Below are 18035 nucleotides of genomic sequence, written 5' to 3' on the forward strand. Positions count from 1 at the left end.
CTGCCTGGCGCGGGTTCTTTGGCTGAAGGGCCCCCCTAGACCGGGCCGGCCGGACACGTGGCGGGAACCTCCGGGCCAGGGGCACCGGGCACCCACTGGGCGGTGAGTCACCCCCGCCGGTCCTGCTCCCGGCCCTAGACGTGGCCCGGGCAGGGGCGGGGTTGGGCGCCCCCGCCGCCGCCGTGCGTAAGGCGAGGGCTGTGGCTGCTCCAGGCCAGTCTCCGCCCCGCGGTGGGAGGCTTTAAATGGAGCAGCCCGGGAAGCCAGAGGCGGCCAGCCCGGAGCACGAGTCGCCACCGCCGCTGCTCTCCTCAGGCACCCGCGCTCCCCCCGGCCAGAGGCGAAGCATCCGGAGCCCGGCGGGGAGCCATGGGCGCGCTGCCCGCCAGCCGGCTCCTGGGCTGCCTGCTGCTCTTCTCCTTCCTCTCGGCGGCCCCTGCGGGCCGGGCGGACTTCGCCGAGCCGCGGGGCAGAGCCGCCAGGATCAAAGTCAACCCCCGCGGCAGCCTCTGGGCCACAGGTACCGTCCGCTGCCCCGGCGCCCCCCGGCGGAGCGCCCCTGGGACGCCGCCCGCGGCTTGGGCGATGGAAGGGGCTTTCCCGGCTCCTGGCAGCCCCAGGGTTCCCGCTCCCCTCCCGGCTGCGGGCCAGCCAACGGGCTAAGTACCGGGGCAGAGCGGGAGCCGGGCCGCGGGAGAGCGCGTGGGGAGGGTGGCAGCGGATCCCCAGAGCCAGCGGGCTGGGGCGGGGAGCGCGTGTCTGCGGGGAACCCCCCACTGCTGTGGCCGGACGGGCAATGAGAGGAGAGAGCCTTGGGCGGGGCAGGTGAGGGGCCCGGCCCCAGCGAGGGCCCATCTGGGCAGGACAAGGGACTAGCGCTGCCCAGGGGCTGGGCTGGGCTGGGCGGGAAAAGCGGCTGAGAGCTGCCGCGGGGCGGGCCGGTCTGTGGTACAGGGCTCAGCTCCTGTCTCTGGAGAACGCACCTGGGCAGAGCATCTTGTCATGGGGCAGGTAGGCTGCCTGCCTGGGTAACATGCCAACACACCAGACTCCAGCAGCAGTGCGAGGGACTTGGCTGTGGGTGCTGGGAGCTGGAGCCCCTCCCAGGCTGACTCTAGCAGCAGGTGAACAAACCTCTTAGCTACAGGGCTAAATTCACACCCAATCTACGCCAGCCCTTCGGCTGGGTGATGGGGTGCACTCTGCTTTGGACGTGCTGGTGGGGTCCTAGCCGAGGTTAGTTCACTGCAGTGCCTTCCCAGCAAAGGAACACCTACTTCGCCAGGGGCCATTGTGCCTTCTGCAGTAGATACACATTTTAAACGCTCTCAGATCCTCAAAACAGATGCACATTTTAAAAGCACAGGGTTAGCCCTCCCCTGAAATCAGCTGCCCATTAAAATCCCCCCTCCCAAAAAGAGATCCAAAAATAAGACACAAAACCATTAGGGGTCTATTTTGTGTAGGTCAGAAGTCACCTTTCCTTTGCATCTTTTTTTGTATGATGCGAGGGTGGTGGGGAAGGGTGAAAGGCATGAGTGAGAGAAGGCTCCTGAGTACTCTGGAACTGGGCTGGAGAGCAAGAGGGCACAAGTCAGGGGGAGAAGCGGGCAGATGCTGTCTATCAGTCACTGTACAATCCCCATGCCCTTCCATTGCCCAGCACAGGCTGCCCCAAAACACTGTGTTGGCAGCTCCAGAGCACTGGTGCACACTACAATATCACATAAGTAGTGCTAGAAATGCTTGCTGGTCACGGTCTCTGGAGAGAAAACAGTTGTGCTATTAAGAATCTTAATTCAGGTACATGAGCAGGTTGTGGAGCTTGACTGGTCTCTTTAAATCCTAGAATACCAGGGTTGGAAGGGACCTCAGGAGGTCATCTAGTCCCACCCCCTGCTCAAAGCAGGACCAATCCCCAGACAGATTTTTGCCCCAGATCCCTAAATGGCCCCCTCAGGATTGCGCTCACAACCCTGGGTTTAGCAGGCCAATGCTCAAACCACTGAACTATCCCTCCCCCCCTCCAGGGGTTTGTCTACACTGCAAAAAGAGATGTGGATTTTGGGTCTCTGGGTGGCAGCTTGGGCTCTCAAGCCCACCTGATCCCCTGGGTCCAAGCTTGAGGGCTAGCATGAGCTGCTGACAGAGCCACCATGTCCACACTGCTATTTTGAGCACACTAGCTGGAGCCCCACTAGCAGGAGTCTGTCTGCTTGGGCTGGGAGACTCACTTAGATTTTCACTTGTGCTGCTAAACCCAAATTAAAAGCCAAGTTTGTGTCTCTCCTGCTGTTTTAACCCGAGTTACCAATGCACTTCTTTTGCAGTATAGACACACCCTAAATGGGATAGACCACTTCCACAGAACTCCACCAACACACCTGCCCCCCAGCTGAGTGACAACACATTCAACCAATGAAATGCCAGAAACATAATCCCAGAGGATGAGGGTGGGAATATAGATAGATGACCATCAGAACAACTGTACTTGATTAACCAATGATTCTGGTGCCTGGACAATATTAGCTAGCTACTATTAGCTGATTGTCCCTTCTGTGGGTGCATGGCAAGGTGGATTGTTCCAAATCCTTGTCGCAGAGATGGCATCCACAGTCCCAGACACAAGAAGCAAATTCCTTGGGCAGATTCTGCCTTGTGGTGAGTAGTAGTGTGCTGTGGAGGCACCAAGGTCTACACTGAGCCAAATACTAGGAGATTAGACAGGATTTCAGAACTTCAGACACAATCCAATATTAGGGAGACAAGGTGCGGGAGGTAATAGCCTTTATTGGACCATTTACATGCAATTGGATTAATTGCATGTAATAAAATACTGATATGATAAAATGCAAAGCAGAGAGCCTGTCCATTATTTTAAGGCAAAGCAGAGAAAAAGCAGAAATTCCTTCCAGATTTGCAGTATTCTGAGATAGAGGAAACCAAATCTATTTCTCACTACTCATCTGCGTGTTCAAAATCTAGTATGGCACCTTCAGTACCACTGTGAAACATGTCTGAATAGTGCTCTCTAAAGGGGAGCGAGCAAGCGAAAAGGTGGGTGTGTGGGAGAAAGCTGCTGTGACACTTCCTGCAGGCGAGAAGCCAAGAATGGGGGTGGAGAACAGATCTGAGGGGTCACTTAATCTGCTTGGCTAGGAGAGAACCCAGGGAGCCCCTGGAGAATCAGCTCAATTAGGAGTGAGAGTTTCCCTCCAATAACCACCTCGGTGTGGCTTGCTGTGGAGCGAACCTCCAGGTGATGTCCCTATCTCAGAATGGCAATGCCGGCTCCGTCCCAGGGTGATGCTCATCCTAGTTAAGGATGCAGCTGCTGTAACCCTGGGCACTGTGTGCCATGGAGCCTGCTAGTTGGGGGTGGATTGGTAACACAAGATGATCCACTAGCCAGGCAGCAATGAATCCAGAATGTGTGTCTCTGTGCTGCTCTGGGGAGGGCTCCTTCCCCCAGCTGGCAGAGGGAGAGGGCCAGATTGCTCAATGCCCAGAGCAGAGGCTTCCAGAAAAGGGACAAATTCCTTTACAAACCCAGACGCAAGTGTGGTTTGATCCCTCAGTCTGTTCCCTGGGGCTGCTTCCCCTCAGCCAGACTCTTTCTTATGGAGGTGTGAAGGGCCTTTCTGCTGCTCCCTGCCTGGGAGGGCAGGGAGAGCCAGAAAGGCTCTGTGCAGCCTGCAGGAGCCCTCCCCAAATGAGAACTGGAGTGCTTTGCCCTGCTAGTGCCTCCTGCCCAGGTTTTCAAGCCCCCTGAGAGGTCTCTCAGCACCTTTGCTTCCCTGTTATCGACCAGGCCCTGATGCCGCAGTGGTTCAGGGAAGCCCAGCAAACAACCATATGTCCTGTAATCAGAATCTGCTGCCGGAAGCCCCCAGGGCATTAACCACAGACACAGCATGCGCTGGCTAGTCAAGCTTCCATTTGTGGGCCTTGTAATAACAGGTACAGAATGAAGATGCCTTGGTCTGAGCACCAATGATCTTCCCATACCCCTGCGCTGTTTGTGCCCTGAAGGATGAGGGGTTTATGAAATGCTTGTTACCCACTAGGGTGATGAATCTGCTAAGCAGGAACTACCCTTCCCATCAAGCTATGACCAACCCCCAGGGTGGACGTGTGGGTCTGGTCTGGGCAGAACCTGTGGGGAAGCAGCAGAGACAGGACAGGGAGCCAGCGCAGAGGGGCCCCAGTGAGAAACTCCACTGACTTATCCTGGCCTGGAAACCTGCAAACTTCTACTCGCTTCCAGCAGAGGCTGGGCTAGAGAGGCACCAGGCCGAGAGGCCCTAGCCCTCTGGTGACTCATAGATTCCAAGGGCAGAAGGGACCGTTATGATCATGTTGCCTGACCTTCTGCACAGCACAGGCCAGAGACCTGCCCCACAATAATCCCTAGAGCAGATTTCAGAAAAACACCCAGTCTTGAACCAAAAATGGCCAGTGATGGAGAATCCACCATGACCCTTGGCAGAGGACCCAAATAGGAGCGTTAACTTCAATTGCAACAGTTTTAGCCACTGTATTGAGGCAATTTGCAACCTTTCCTTCTGTGCTGGCCCTAGCACAATAGCCTTTCACTTAGCCGTGTGTCCTTGTCATTGGGACCCACTGGGGCTAGTGCTGATACGGCTGAATGTTTTGAAGCACCTTCAGCGCTTGGCTCCAAGTTGTGGTATACCTGGCCTGCTATTGGTACCTTAGGGGTGTGTTGTGCCACAGCACGGAGTGGCTGAAGCAGTTACACTGGTGGGACCAGGAATGTTCTCGGATGTCTCCCCGGGATGTTACTTGTGTATATTGTGTTCCTGGTAGACTTAAGGGGACACGCACACAGGTAAACACAGTGGGACACAGCCTGATTAAGCTGCATCATCTTGCTAGCTGCTAAGAAGCTCGCTAGCTTGTATCTCCAGTACTGGGCTACCTTGGCTTATAGTGTAATGAGCCCACAGGCTCCTTATTGGCACTGTTAACCTCCAGGGTACTGCCCAACCCTGAGAGGGCTCCATACACCTCCAGAACAGGCATGGGAAACGCTCTGGAGGGAGCTAGAGGCTGCATGGGAGCAGGAGCCTGCACGCAGCAGTCTCAGAGGTGGCTGTAGAGAGAAGGCTGGGCAGCTTAAGAGCTGGGTCTGAAGGGCTGAGAGCCAGGCTGGGAAGCAGCCTGTCACTGGCAGAGAGGCCAGTGGTAGCCATGGTGGTGGATCCCAGGGAAAGCTTGCAAGTGGGGGTCCATGTGGATGAGTCTGTATGAGACTACAGGTGCTGGCTGCCTCTGGGAGAGGTCTGGAGCAGGTACCCTGGCACAAGATCTGCCCTTCATTTCCCTGTGCTGAGCTGCCCTGGGCTGGGATTTGTTGTGGGTTGTGTTTATCATCTGTAGTTTGCAATTTACAGGCATTGTGCCAGGTTTGTTCCAGGGTTTATTTCTGGCAGCCCAAGTTCAGCCCCCTTTGTTACTCATTGGGCCCTGAGGGTACATCTCCACTGCAAGTGCTACAGCAGCACAGCCACAGCACTACAGCTATACCACTGGAGTGCTGACATTTCCTACAGTGACCATTAATCCATCCCCTCGGAAGCGGGGAAGGATTCTTCTACTGGCCATGTTGCAGAGGGTGTGACTCTTTCCATAGCCCTGAGCGGTGCAGTGAGGCCAACCTAAGTTTTAGGTGTAGACCAGGTCTGAGCATGTTTATGGGAACTTATTGCGGGCTAGATCCTGAAAGGTCTGCTGCTTGGATTGTCTGACTCCAAGCATGTGCTACAGAACACCTGGGGGACCGGGTCTTCTAGTCACACTGGGTCCGGTTATAGTTTAGGGTGAGCCTGACTGAGAAAACAAGCTATGATTTTGCAGGTGCACTGTCCATGCAACTTATAGCCCTTAAATGTCTAACTACTGACCGTGCATGCAAATCAGGTAGTTAGCGCTGATCCCTATAAAACAGGGGTGGGTGAACTACGGCCCACAGGCCACATCTGGCCTGCCAGCCATTTTAATCTGGTCCTCACGTTCCTGCTGGGGAGCGAGGTCCGGGGCTTGCCCCACTCCAGCCAGGAAGCAGGGTCAAGGGCTGCTCTGGGTGGTTTCTGGAAGCAATAGCATGTGTCTCCCCCCCCCCCCGGCTCCTACACATAGGGGTAACCGGGGGCTCCGCTTCACATGCTGCCCCCGCCCCAAGTGCTGCCCCTGCAGCTCCCATTGGCTGGGAACCACGGCCAATGGGAGCTGCAGGGGTGGCATGCAGCAGAGCTGCCTGGCCATGCCTCCGCATAGGAGCCGGAGAAGGGACACGTTGCTGCTTCCGGGAGCTGCTTGAAGTAAGCACCGCGGGGAGCCTGCACCCCTGAGCCAGCCCCAACCCGCTGCCCCAGCCCTGATCCCCTTCTGAGCCCCTCAGTCCCAGCCTGGAGCACCATCCTACACTCCAGAGCCTGCACCCCCAGCCAGAGTCCTCACCCCACACCTGCTGCCCCAGCCTGGAGCCCCCTCCCACACCCTGAACACCTCATTTCTGGCACCAGCCAGAGCCCTCACCCCCTCCTGTACCCCTACCCCCAATTTTGTGAGCATTCATGTCCCACCATACAATTTTTATACCCAGATGTGGCCCTTGGGCCAAAAAGTTTGCACATCCCTGCTCTAAAAGGTGCCCAGCATTATCTGCAGAGCCGAGTGTGAAACTGGTGTCAGCGCTGAAGACTTCTACAAATGCCTATGCTACATCCCAGCTGATTTACCGGCCCTCTAATGCTGCTGTCTTTTTGTTAGAGCCTGCATGCAGTGCCTGCTTGGCTACCTTCCTCTAAACTGCTAAGCTAACTCCTAGGTTGTTAGTTGGATGGTTATTAAAGGTGAGCTGCCAAGAAGTTTTTAGGGCTCTGGGAATTATCACCCTGGCTCAGACAGGGGTCCCTCTAGCCTGGTCTCCAGTCTCTGATGGAGCCAGCAGCAGCTGCTTCCATGGAAGGCATAAGAACCATGCAGCAGGCAGTGATGGATCTCTGGCCCCTTAGGGAAAGCTCCCTTCAAACCCCTGATAGTTACTGGTCTTGAAAGCAAAACTTGTGGTTATTTCTGCTACTTAGTGTGATAATTCTGGATAGTCGTGGCACCCAGAGTAATGTTTCTAGGATTTCAAGAGGAACAAAGCATGTGGCCATTGTCATCTTCTCTTTTGCTAGTTCCCCCTCTGTTCTGCCTCCTTCAGTTAGAGGTAGGTTTGTGCTACAGTATCTTCTGAAAAATTCCGTTGCAATATAGCAGTGTCTGCTGCGGCTGATTTCAAAGGCTGCTGGCATTAGGGAGCTGTCTGACTTTTGCATCCAGTCCCTCTGCCAGAGCTTGAAATCTTCCCCCCAGCCCCCAAAACCATCTTACCCTTCCCTGGTCCCATACATGTGCCCAATGTTATTTCAGGTCACTTCATGGGGAAGAAGAGCATTGCGGCCTCCCCACTTCTGGAGTCTCCGGAAGATGCTGCAGCAAACTCCATCCCAGTGGCCTTCAGCCCGACTCTCCGAGCTGTCTTGCAGGACATGAAAGAGCTGCTTACCAGAGAGCTCCTGAAAATCCTCTTGCAAGAGAGACTAATAGATGAGAACCAAGGAAAATCTGAGCTTCAAAACCAGGTGACTACTGAGCAATGTGATGGTGAGAGAGAGACCTCTGAGTGAGAGGCTGCAGGAGAGTACAGCAGGGAGCAGCATAGGGCCAAATTGTCCCCTCCCCCAGGGCAGCCAGAGAAGAAGCCCCCCAAGGCTGGGCTGCAACAGTTTCCCTCCTATCTGGGCTAAGGAGCCCACATAGGAGGCTAACCCCAGAGATCCAGAGGGAAGGAAACAACCTCCCTTAGGAAACAGGTATGCCCAAGAGAGGTTGACCCTGCCACCTCCATTGGAGCCAGGCTGTCCTGGGCAGAGACCCCCTGCAGCTCGGGAGGGGCTCAGTGGGAGTAAACACGGAAGCAGCTTTAACTCTGGCTTGGCAATGCTAATACCAGAAGCTGGGCTCCTGCTCCAATCCCTCACGCCTCTGCCCCGAGCCCCCTGCCAGGCACTGGCCCTGCGGAGCGCCCATGGAAGAGCTAGGATAAAGGCTGGAGCTGGAGCTTCTCCCCCCTTCACAGCCCAAGGGCAGATGCCCAGGATCTCTGTCCCCTCTGCTCATGGAGCAGTGGGGATGGTCTGAGCCATAGCTCTTACAAGGGAAAAGCCTGTAGGCACTTAGCCCTTACTAGCGCAGGGCTGATCCTTTCAGTATCCTCTGGAGTGATAGCACAGAGGCAGCCCACACACAGGGGAGTGGCAAGGGCCCTCTAACATCTCTGGTGATGGGAATCTTGCATGCAGGCCGGGGAACTCCTACCCTAGAAATACCAAAAGTGAACCTCTACCCCGATATAACGCTGTCCTCGGGAGCCAAAAAATCTTACCGCGTTATAGGTGAAACCACGTTATATTGAACTTGCTTTGAACCGCCGGAGTGTGCAGCTTCCTCTTCTCTCCCCCCTCCCCCCGCACTGCTTTACCGCGTTATATTTGAATTCGTGTTGTATCGGGTCACATTACCTTGGGGTAGAGGTGTAGGTAAACTGGGGGGAGGGAGCAGGGGGATTCAGGGAGGAGTGACAAAATCAGGGCAGTAGGAAGGCATGATGATAGATGGCTCAGAATCACCAGCCTGCTCCATCGCATTGTGCTGCTCCAGTGACATAAAATGCCGGTACACCCAGTTGAGCTGGCTGGTGAGCATCAGCGGAGCACAGCAGGGAATTCAGCAAAGCTGCATTGTGCTCGTCAAGCAGGGATTCGTGCACTTAATCTCATACAAAGGACGCAGCTTGTTGTCCCCCGGCCAGTACTCGCTCTTTGGACATTGTGAATGCCCTGCAGTGATGCTGCATGAATGAAAACACCTGAATTTGGTTTTAAACACCAGTTTCATCTAATCTCATAGACTCATAGACTTTAAGGTCAGAAGGGACCATTTTGATCATCTAGTCTGACCTCCTGCACAATGCAGGCCACAGAATCCCACCCATCCACTTCTATAACAAACCCCTAGCCTATGTCTGAGTTATCGAAGTCCCCAAATTGCGGTTTGAAGACCTCAAGCTGCAGAGAATCCTCCAGAAAGTGACCCGTGCCCTATGCTGCAGAGGAAGGCGAAAAACCTCCAGGGCCTCTGCCAATCTGCCCTGGAGGAAAATTCCTTCCCGACCCCAAATATGGCGATCAGTGAAACCCTGAGCATGTGGGCAAGACTCACCAGCCAGCACCCAGGAAAGAATTCTCTGTAGTAACTCAGATCCCAACCCATCTAACATCCCATCACAGACCACTGGGCATACTTACCTGCTGATAATCAAAGATCTGGGCCCACAGCCACTGATGCATGGCTACCTGGCATCACTCCAGGGCAGCGCTTCCGTGGTTTGCTGCCCTACCTGTGCGTCTCCCACTGCAGTCTTTGGAATTCTGGGACATTTTCCCTGAATGCCAGCTGTCTGGGGGCTATAATACTGGCCTGGTTTTAACCTCAACTTCTTGGGGTGGCTTGTGACCGTACACACACAGGCCGGGTGTTCCATTAGCAGTGACTAACACGCCAGGCAGGCGGAGCTGTAGGGGAGAGAGCCGGCCTCTCTGCGTGCTCCATGCAGTCCCACACCGAGTGGCCTGTTTGTGGCAACTGTCTGGCCAACCCCAGGGGGGACAGAATTTGCTGTGAATGGCTGGGGCAGAGGGATAGGAGGGGAGTGAGGAGCTACTGAGATTCAGCTGGGTTGGGAGGGGAAGCCAGCTCCAGGCTGGGAATTGGTGGCTTGGTAGTTCCTTGATGGCTAGTGACCAGTGGGCCGCCCCCCCCCCCCCCCAAGCAGATGGCACATATGCTCCAGCTCCTCTCCTGGGCCGGGTGTCTCTGCTGGGACCTGCAGTGGCTGGAAGGTGGGATGGGGCCAAGCTGGCTGCTGGTAAGTCACATGAGTGGCTGTCTCTTCCCGCTAGCTGGGGGCATGCCCTGAGTCTCCCCCCTTGCGTGCCAGCCCTGGCCACTATGGCCAGCTAAGTGAAGGCAGATGGGGAGAAGCGAGCTGGTTTCAGTTGCTCTCTAGGGGCAGGCCTGATCCCAAGCACTGCAGCCGCTGCTCTAGCTGCTCCTCCAGGTCCTACTCTTGCCTCCAGGAGATACTTTGGGACAGAAAACATTGGGGGTGGAAACACGCTTCAGCCCCCCCTCAATATTTCCAGTGTGGGGGCACTAGCTCCCTGGTTCTGCTGCCCCTGCCCAGCTCCCAGTCCTGAGCTGTCACCCCCAATGGGTCCTTTCTGAAATCTGCCCTTTTTCCTCTGGGTCCATCACTGCACTACAGTGGGTGAAAATAACCTAAACAATGATTTAAAAGGGACACAAATTCTGTTAGGCAAAATGATACTAGTCAGGCCAGCCCATGATTGACTGGACTCGGGAATGCAGTGCAGGCACACAGCCTGGCCAATTTAAAAACAGTAGAAAGACTTGCCCAGTTTTATTCTCTCAGAATTAGGTTACAGTCTCATTGCAGGAAGCAAAGGGAATCCTATGGTCATTCTAAGGCAAATTATCTACACTGGAGCTCTGTGTGTGTGTGGCACAACCAAATGCATTCATAGACTAATCAACCCCATTTAGGTAGCATCTTACTCCTGCTTGTTGCTCTTGATGAGAAACTCAAAGACAAAGTCCGGTCTCTGTACAGAAGAGCGGTGCAAACTACCAGCTGCTAATTTATTTGATTCATGCTGGTAGATCCGCTGGGTTGCTGAGTCCATCTCTCCCTGAGAAAGTCTCACCTGAACCAATTGCTAGCTGCCCTTCACAGTGCACCGGATCCTGCTAACAGTCAAACTGCCTGATTGGCCCTGCCCAAATACACAGCAATGCAGAGAGGCCCAAACTCTTGTGCATGCTGCACTGGCCTTCGGGGGCCAGTATGGAGGGGCGTCACCATCTCCTACCCTTTAGGTGCCGTATGCCCCAGGGGACAAAATTAGGGAGCAGTCCCTGCACTCCCAAGAGCACATGGACTGCAGCTGTAGCTGGCCCTTCGGTAGGGTGCACAAGGGTTGGGGGAAGGCTTTTTGTGCCTGCAAACCCCCCTCTCCCCTCAAACACTGCCAAAGGCTTTGTCTTCACTGGGAGAAAAGGGATGTTTTTAGCATGTGTCAGGTAATGTGTTAAAACCTTAGTGTAAACGGGGCACATTGTATTTTAACTCATGAGCTAGGTGGGGTCAACCATCGGGGGCTCAACAAAGGGTTTACCACTACCAGCTAAGGCGTGTTAAAAGCACCCCTTTTCTCCTAGCATAGACATGGCCTGCCCTAAATCAACCACCTGCTCTTCCTCCCATGCTCATTTCCTTTTGTGTAACAGATGAATGCCCTTTCACAGCCCTTATCCCATTCAGCCTCATCCCCTGCCTGTCTGTAGAGCTACCTGTGGTAAGGGGGTGTCTCCAATGGGCCCAGTGCCTTGGAGCTGGAACATTGCTGCATCTCCTGGGGTACAGCAGAGTTCCCTCAAGGCTCCTGAGAGGTGAGGCTGTTCTCTTGGGAAGGGGTCAAGGGCTGGCTGGGGAAGACAGAGACATGGTGGTTGTAGAGTCCTGGGTACCGCAGAAGCTGGGTACTGCTTGCAGCTGTGGATCAGCGCTAGGAGCTCTTTGAACCTAGGTGATCAACAGGGCTTCTCCACAGCCCCTGCTCACACTGGCACATGTTCTGCTGGAGCTGTCAAGCACAAGAACCATCTCTGGCCTTGTCTGTACTAGAGAATTGAACCAGTGGGGAATGAGCTGATGGAGGGCCTTGGTGTCCGCACACACCAGGTATTGTGTGCACTGGGCACCTATCCCACGCTGCCCAGCACAGCTCTGGGGAGCAGTGCTTTCTGTGGGATTCAGAATGCCTTCTGGGCTACTTTGGAATTTGCTTATGGGAATTGTGGGTGAAAAGGCCCAGCTCCCATAATCTCCTGGGGGGTTGCCTTGTGTAGCTCCCATGTAGCCCTTTGGCACAGGTACCTTTTCCTAGGCCTTTTCTGAACTTGGAGGCTGGCATGAATGCTTGAAGGAGAGGTTTGTGCTAGAGGCTTTCAAGGGCAGGCTGAGGTGTCTATGGTGAGAGGTGGGGGATGTGCCAGCTGAGAGCCAGAGCCCAAAACAAGCAGCTCCCAGATTTCATCCTGCAGTGATTCTGTAGCACTGTCCATGTGGATGGCTGCATGCTGCAGGGCCCAGAGCTTGAGCATGGACTGATGGGAACAAGTTCTGGAGATGGGGAGGCAGCAGCAGCGAAACTTCAGGATGAGGGAAGAGGCTTTCTTTGTGCCCTGTGATTGCCACATGGAGCATGAGGCTGGGGGCTGCTATCGATGGGGGGAAAGAGCTGGGGGTTGCAACCAGGCAGCAGAGTGTGTGGATGGAGGGTGTGGGGAAGATCTGACCCATGGCAGGAGAGGATCAGCAGGAAGGGCAGAGTTCTGTGGGGCTCTGAGATTAAGATCTGGTGCAGTAACAGGTGGGGAGCCAGGGAGGATTTGATGAGGGGTGTGAGGTGATCAGGGCGGTGGCTAAGGAAGATGATCCCAGCGGCTGCACTTTGTCTGGACCGAAGAGACCAATCCAGATGCACGCAGCAGGTGCATGTAGGAGACTGCTAGCAGTGGGGACCTGGCTGAGCCGTGCTGACTGCTACCTGACTAACACAGCAATGATCCTATCTGTCTGCTGCAAGTCTGAGCATGTGCTCCAGTGAGGTGAACAAACTGTTAATGCTCAGTGGAGAGCCAGGGCCACTCACCCAGCTTACAAGGGGAATGTTTGGCATGGAGTAGGGCCGTGCATCTGATCAAGGGTGGGTTGTCACCACCCTTGATCAGACCAATGGGTTCCAATAGGGGCAGTTGGGCTAATTGCCTCAGCTGTTCACACTGTGCCATCACTTCCCAGTTCCTGTAGCTGTTGAGCTCCTGCTCCGCTCAGTATGTCAGGTCTGCCTCTGGATTTACAGGCTTCCTGGAGGCTGTTCTCTGCAGCCTCTTTTGGCCTTCCTGGTTCTTTCGCCTTCATTGGCACGGGGGATATTCAGTGCACAATTCCTCCCATGGGTCAGTGAGCTCTTTAACTCTTGGCCAGTGTCCGTTTAGCTCCCTGGGGTGGAGGTGCCACCCCTGTATGCTCCCTCATGGCGTGGCACAGTGCTGCAGTAGATCTGCCTCAGTGCCCCTGATGGTTCTGGCTGGGGCTCAGTCTCTGGCCCAGGCCCTATGAGTGTTCCCCCCCTTCTGGGGGGGCAGAGTCCCCAAGTCAAAGTCCAGTAGACTCTGGCTCCACTGGGCACAGCTTTCAGGTGAACCCCGGCTGCCTTAACCTCTACCCCATGGTGCCTGGTAACCAGTCACACACATGCTGCTACCAGGCCTACCCTGCCCCAAACAGTCTTCAGTCAGCTCCTGGCCTCACCCAGGCCTCTTGCATGACCTGGGAACTGCCCTGGTCCCCCCTCCCTGGCTGAGCCAGCTCTCCCCTTCCCACTGCCCTCCCCAAGCCTGCCATTGCTGGCAGGTGACATGGGGTGGGGCTGACAGACCCTGCAGCGGCTCCATAACTGTGCGGAGCTCGCACACCTCTTGCACTTCCCAGTCTAATTTCTACCCTTCGCGGTACCCTGCCTCTTGCTGGCAAATAGTTACCGCCTCATCCCAGCACTTCACTTGGATGGGGCTAGGGTGGCCAGATGTCCCAATAAAATTGGGACTGTCCCAATATTCAGTTGTTTGTCCTGTGTCCTGGCGGATGTATGGTTGGGATACCGATTTTTTTTTTGGCTTGGTGCACTTTTTTTTTCCTATTTATTTTTAGTTTTTGCTTTGGTGGCGCTCTGGCTTTTTTTCCTTTTCTTTTCTTTGCTTGGGCCCTGCGCTGTCCCCCCCTCTGCCCCCCCAAATGTGTCCCAATATTTTGTTCTTGTCATCAGGTCACCCTAGATGGGGCCAACTGTCCCTGCTGCCCTGTGGTGTTGCAATATGATACTGAGGGATGCTACTTCACCATCCTGAATTTGCTCAAATAATTGCCCCTTCCCAGCTGACTGCCCCCCCTAGTCTCAATAGCTCCCTTTACCTCCCCTCACCCATTCCTCCTCTGACTGGGGGATGGGCGTTTCTGTCCCCAGAAATACCAACAGGAGAGAGGGGTGGGGGAACAGTCTGTAGGTGGTTGTAGGGAGCCTTCCATTTCTCATTGCCTCTCCCCAGTGGGAAGCGAGGGCTTGTCTGCGCGGTGTGTTACTAGAGCAGCGGAGGGTACAGGGAGTAAGGCCTGGCCCATGACATACAGCTTTCCACACCGTGACTGGCCATGGACACCCCACCACAGGCACTAAAAGTTCCTTCAACGGGAGTACGATTCATTGCCTGTTGCTAGGTCTTTTGCACTTCACTCAGCTACTGTCGTGTGCAGGACCCACCGGGGCACAGTGGGGTCCAAATAATGGTGTTTACTCACTGCATGTAATGTGCCAGGCCTAGGTCTGTGTACCTGCTGCTGCTGCTCTAGCAGGGTGCTGGTAGCCTTTGAACCATACACAACAGTAATGCCCACTGGAGGGCTCAAACACTATTTAAAGGGATACTCCCCAATTCCCATGCACTGCAGAGATGCTTTGGCTGACAGCACCAAGAGGAACCTCTCCAGGGCCATGCACATGGCATCCTTGGTGGAAGTGCAAAGTCTCTAGAACTCCCCATGGGAGATCAGGAGCAGCCTGAATCTTGTCACCTTTAGGGATGAAACTGATGCTCCTCCCCTCAGTATTGGCCTGATGATGTTTCTCCTGAAGACAGAGGATAATCACACTCGCTGTAGGGGTGTAAGTGACAGTGAAGGAAAATGTCAGTAATGAACATAAATCATGTCTGTATAACTATGGAAATTCCCTACACAAAACTTTGTAACAGGGTGTAAGGATGGGTGAGTGGGGTGCCCCTGTGTGCACCCTCAAATGCAAAGACCCCTGGTAGATGAACCCCAATGCAGCACAATTCCATGGCCAATGACAGGCTCAACAACCTCACAGGGAACTTTCTTCTACCTCCAACTGGGAAGGGAGCTGCTGCACACAGCACAGTGAGTCTCCTTCATGCTATAATGCCAAAGTTGGTACTTCGTTGCCTACATCACACAAATGGCACCCACTAGATGGAATGCTTAGAACTGCCTATGCACACTGCTAATGATGTATAGGCAAATGGTAGGAACATACTACAAGAGTGAAAGGATTGGGACTGTTTACATGAGAGGGGACAAGGAAGAGGGGATGACTGGTAGACTATGCACTGCTATTCGCCCTGCCTCATTATGGAAGAACAAGGGCTCGTTCAGTGAACTTGAAAGGCAGCAAATTTAAAATTGATTATTCCTTTTTTCACACAGTCCACAATGAGCCTGTGGAACTCACTGCCACAAGATGCTATTGAGGCCAAGAGAGTAGCAGGATTCCCAAAAGGCCTGAGCATTTCTATGAATAATGAAAATATCCTGAATTACAACAGTAAGGATTGAACATTAAAAAAACAAGGGCCTGGTTCTGTGCTGTACTCCAGTCCCTTTGTGTTGCTTTGGTGGCATAAAGTGCCTGTGAAGCAACCAGATCTGACCAGGTGAGACTTCCCTCAGCATAGGGGAGCTCGCAGCTGAAGCAAATCTGCTGTATCCAGCTCCTACAACTTCTCCCTGCCTGGTATGGGGGTGTGTGTGTCAGGAGGAGGGGCGTGCCGGCACACTCCAGTATGCTGCAGCTGGCAGACAGCCCCTTGGACCTATGGCCAGATGATGTAAGTTAGAGCAGCTCCTAGGCTGTTCTAGTGTATGTCAGGGCTGGTGCAGATGCACCATGAACTGTAACCAGCGTGCTGTTGGCCTTTTCTTCTCTCCTATTCTGGGCAGATCCAGTGCAGGACAGAATCTGGGCTCAACCATCTTGGCAGGGATCCACCTGCTTCGGGGCTTGAGGTACTTCCAACTCCAGGGGACTCAGGGGAAGCAGTCCCTGGGGCAGATCATCCCACATTTGCCTACCCCATGGGCTAGCACCTTCCTGAAAAGGTGCTGGGTTAGCAGGGCCCCATGTCCACTCTGAGCCGGCAGTTCCTGTGTTCCCATAAAGCCTTGTTGAAATAATGGGCTTGTATCCAAAGGGCACGTTAGACTTGCAGGTGAAATATTCTGAGCATTTGTGATGGAGACACTGCAAAGCTCTGGGTAGCTTCTGGCTATTCATGACCAGCAGGGAGGTATTGCTGGCTCAGTGGTGGAGAGCCAGGGAGGCAACAGGCAGCAAGCTTTGCAAATTGCTGTATGTACATCTGCACCATTGTAAAAACTCCCTCTGGATTTGTTTTCACCTTGTCCCCAGTCCCCATGCGATGTGATTGGCCTCCCTGTCAGTTACTGGGCAGTCTGTGCCTGGCCAATCCTAGCTTTAGGCTTTTCCTGTGCCAGCTGTCCCTGAAATCCAACCCACACGTCTGCCATCACGTCATAGCAGGATATTCTATCATTGTGAAAGTCACTCCTAACGTGGGAGCCCAGGTCACGGCGACACCTGGATGAGTTGGGGAGATGGAATCCATCCCCCAGCCTGGATCTGCAGAGCCGCTCCTCCTGCATCTCTAGCCTATGGGCTGCAATGCTGGCCACAGTGACTCTGCCCCATTTGTGAGTTGGGGCCAATGGGTCTGTAAAAACTCTTCTTCCCTAGCACATCCCAACCAGCCCCTCACTGCTCTTCTGCTGCCTGGGATAGGCTGGCACAGGAACCTTCCCCGGGGCGCAGTGGCACCTGTACAGCTGCCCCTGTAGAGGGCTTAAGGGACTGGTGGGGACTCCTGCTGCCCATAGCCCAGGGTGAATTATACCTGGCAGCTGTCGTGCAGGGACCCATACTATTGCTCTCATTTCAGGAGACGGGACTGGTAATGAAGGTGCTGGAGAAATACCTTTCAAACTGAAGAAGGGATGAAGGGGCCGTGTACATAGATGACTGAGTCCGGCATCAGGAAGGCCTGGCTGGTTTGTAGTGAACACCAGGGAATGTTTGAATTATGGTTCTGTGGCGCTACATCACTCTTATGATTTAGTATTACTGTAATATTGTGAATATTGACCATCTGTATGAAGAAAGTCCCAAAGCCCCAACTGTATATTTCCCTTGCATTTTCTGCATTACTGCTGAGGTCAAAGAGCCCTTGTGAATAAAACTAACTCTTTACACAGCACCTGCACGCACTTCCTTTGCAGTCAGCACAGGCCAGCGTTTAGGGAGGGGGTGATCTGTTTCTTGGAAGCCTGAGTCTCCTGTGCACAGTGCGACTGATGGGGCAGGGTGGGATGCAACAGAGGGGAGGGATTGCAGCTGAATGTGTGAGGGCTGAGAGAGTCTTACTGAATGTTGCAGGGAGATTGCAGCAGAGGGTGCGGGGAGTGAGGGGCTCAGTGAATGTGGTTGAGAGGATGGAGCGGGCATGGGTGCGCTTGCTGCAGGCTGTGATGAAGGCCATGCAGCAGAGGAGTGATGAGCTGTGAGGATATATGGGGATGGGGTTCCCCAGGAGTTGTATATTTGGGGCTGAGGCATGTGTGGGGTGTAGTGCCCAGAGATCAGAGGCCTGGGGGTGAGATGTCTGAGGAGTGGGGTTTTTGGAGGTGGGTTGCTCAGAGGAGGGATCATGGGGGGATGCTGAGCCTGAGGAATGATTTCTGGGAGGGTGGATGCCCAGGGTGGCTGTGCCAGGGAGGTGGGATACCTGGGGTGGCTGGAGGGGTGGGCTCTCCAGGAGGATTGCCTGCTGGTGGTGGCAGAGGGGGCAGGATGCCCTGGGTTGGGAGTGCAGGAAGTCAGGTGTTTGGAATGCAGGGTGGCCAGGGTTGGGACAACAGGGCTGGAGCAGATTACTAGCTGCAGGGG

General features: G+C 54.4%; 1 protein-coding gene across 2 annotated transcripts; it reads left to right on the forward strand.

The window, feature by feature from the left end:
- Nucleotides 1-244: 244 nt before the first annotated feature.
- NMB (neuromedin B) lies at nt 245-17339 on the forward strand. Of its 2 annotated transcripts, none has more exons than XM_044980706.1 (3): nt 245-520; nt 7444-7655; nt 17035-17339. In XM_044980706.1, exons 1-3 carry the CDS (start codon nt 370-372, stop codon nt 17077-17079), a joined length of 408 nt encoding a protein of 135 aa, XP_044836641.1. In that variant the 5' UTR covers nt 245-369; the 3' UTR covers nt 17080-17339. The 2 variants fall into 2 exon arrangements, with proteins under 2 accessions (XP_044836641.1, XP_044836640.1); XM_044980705.1 differs by having other exon boundaries at nt 17032-17335.
- Nucleotides 17340-18035: the final 696 nt, after the last annotated feature.

Source organism: Mauremys mutica, chromosome 11 (assembly GCF_020497125.1).
Source record: "Mauremys mutica isolate MM-2020 ecotype Southern chromosome 11, ASM2049712v1, whole genome shotgun sequence".
Lineage (NCBI taxonomy): Eukaryota > Metazoa > Chordata > Testudines > Geoemydidae > Mauremys > Mauremys mutica.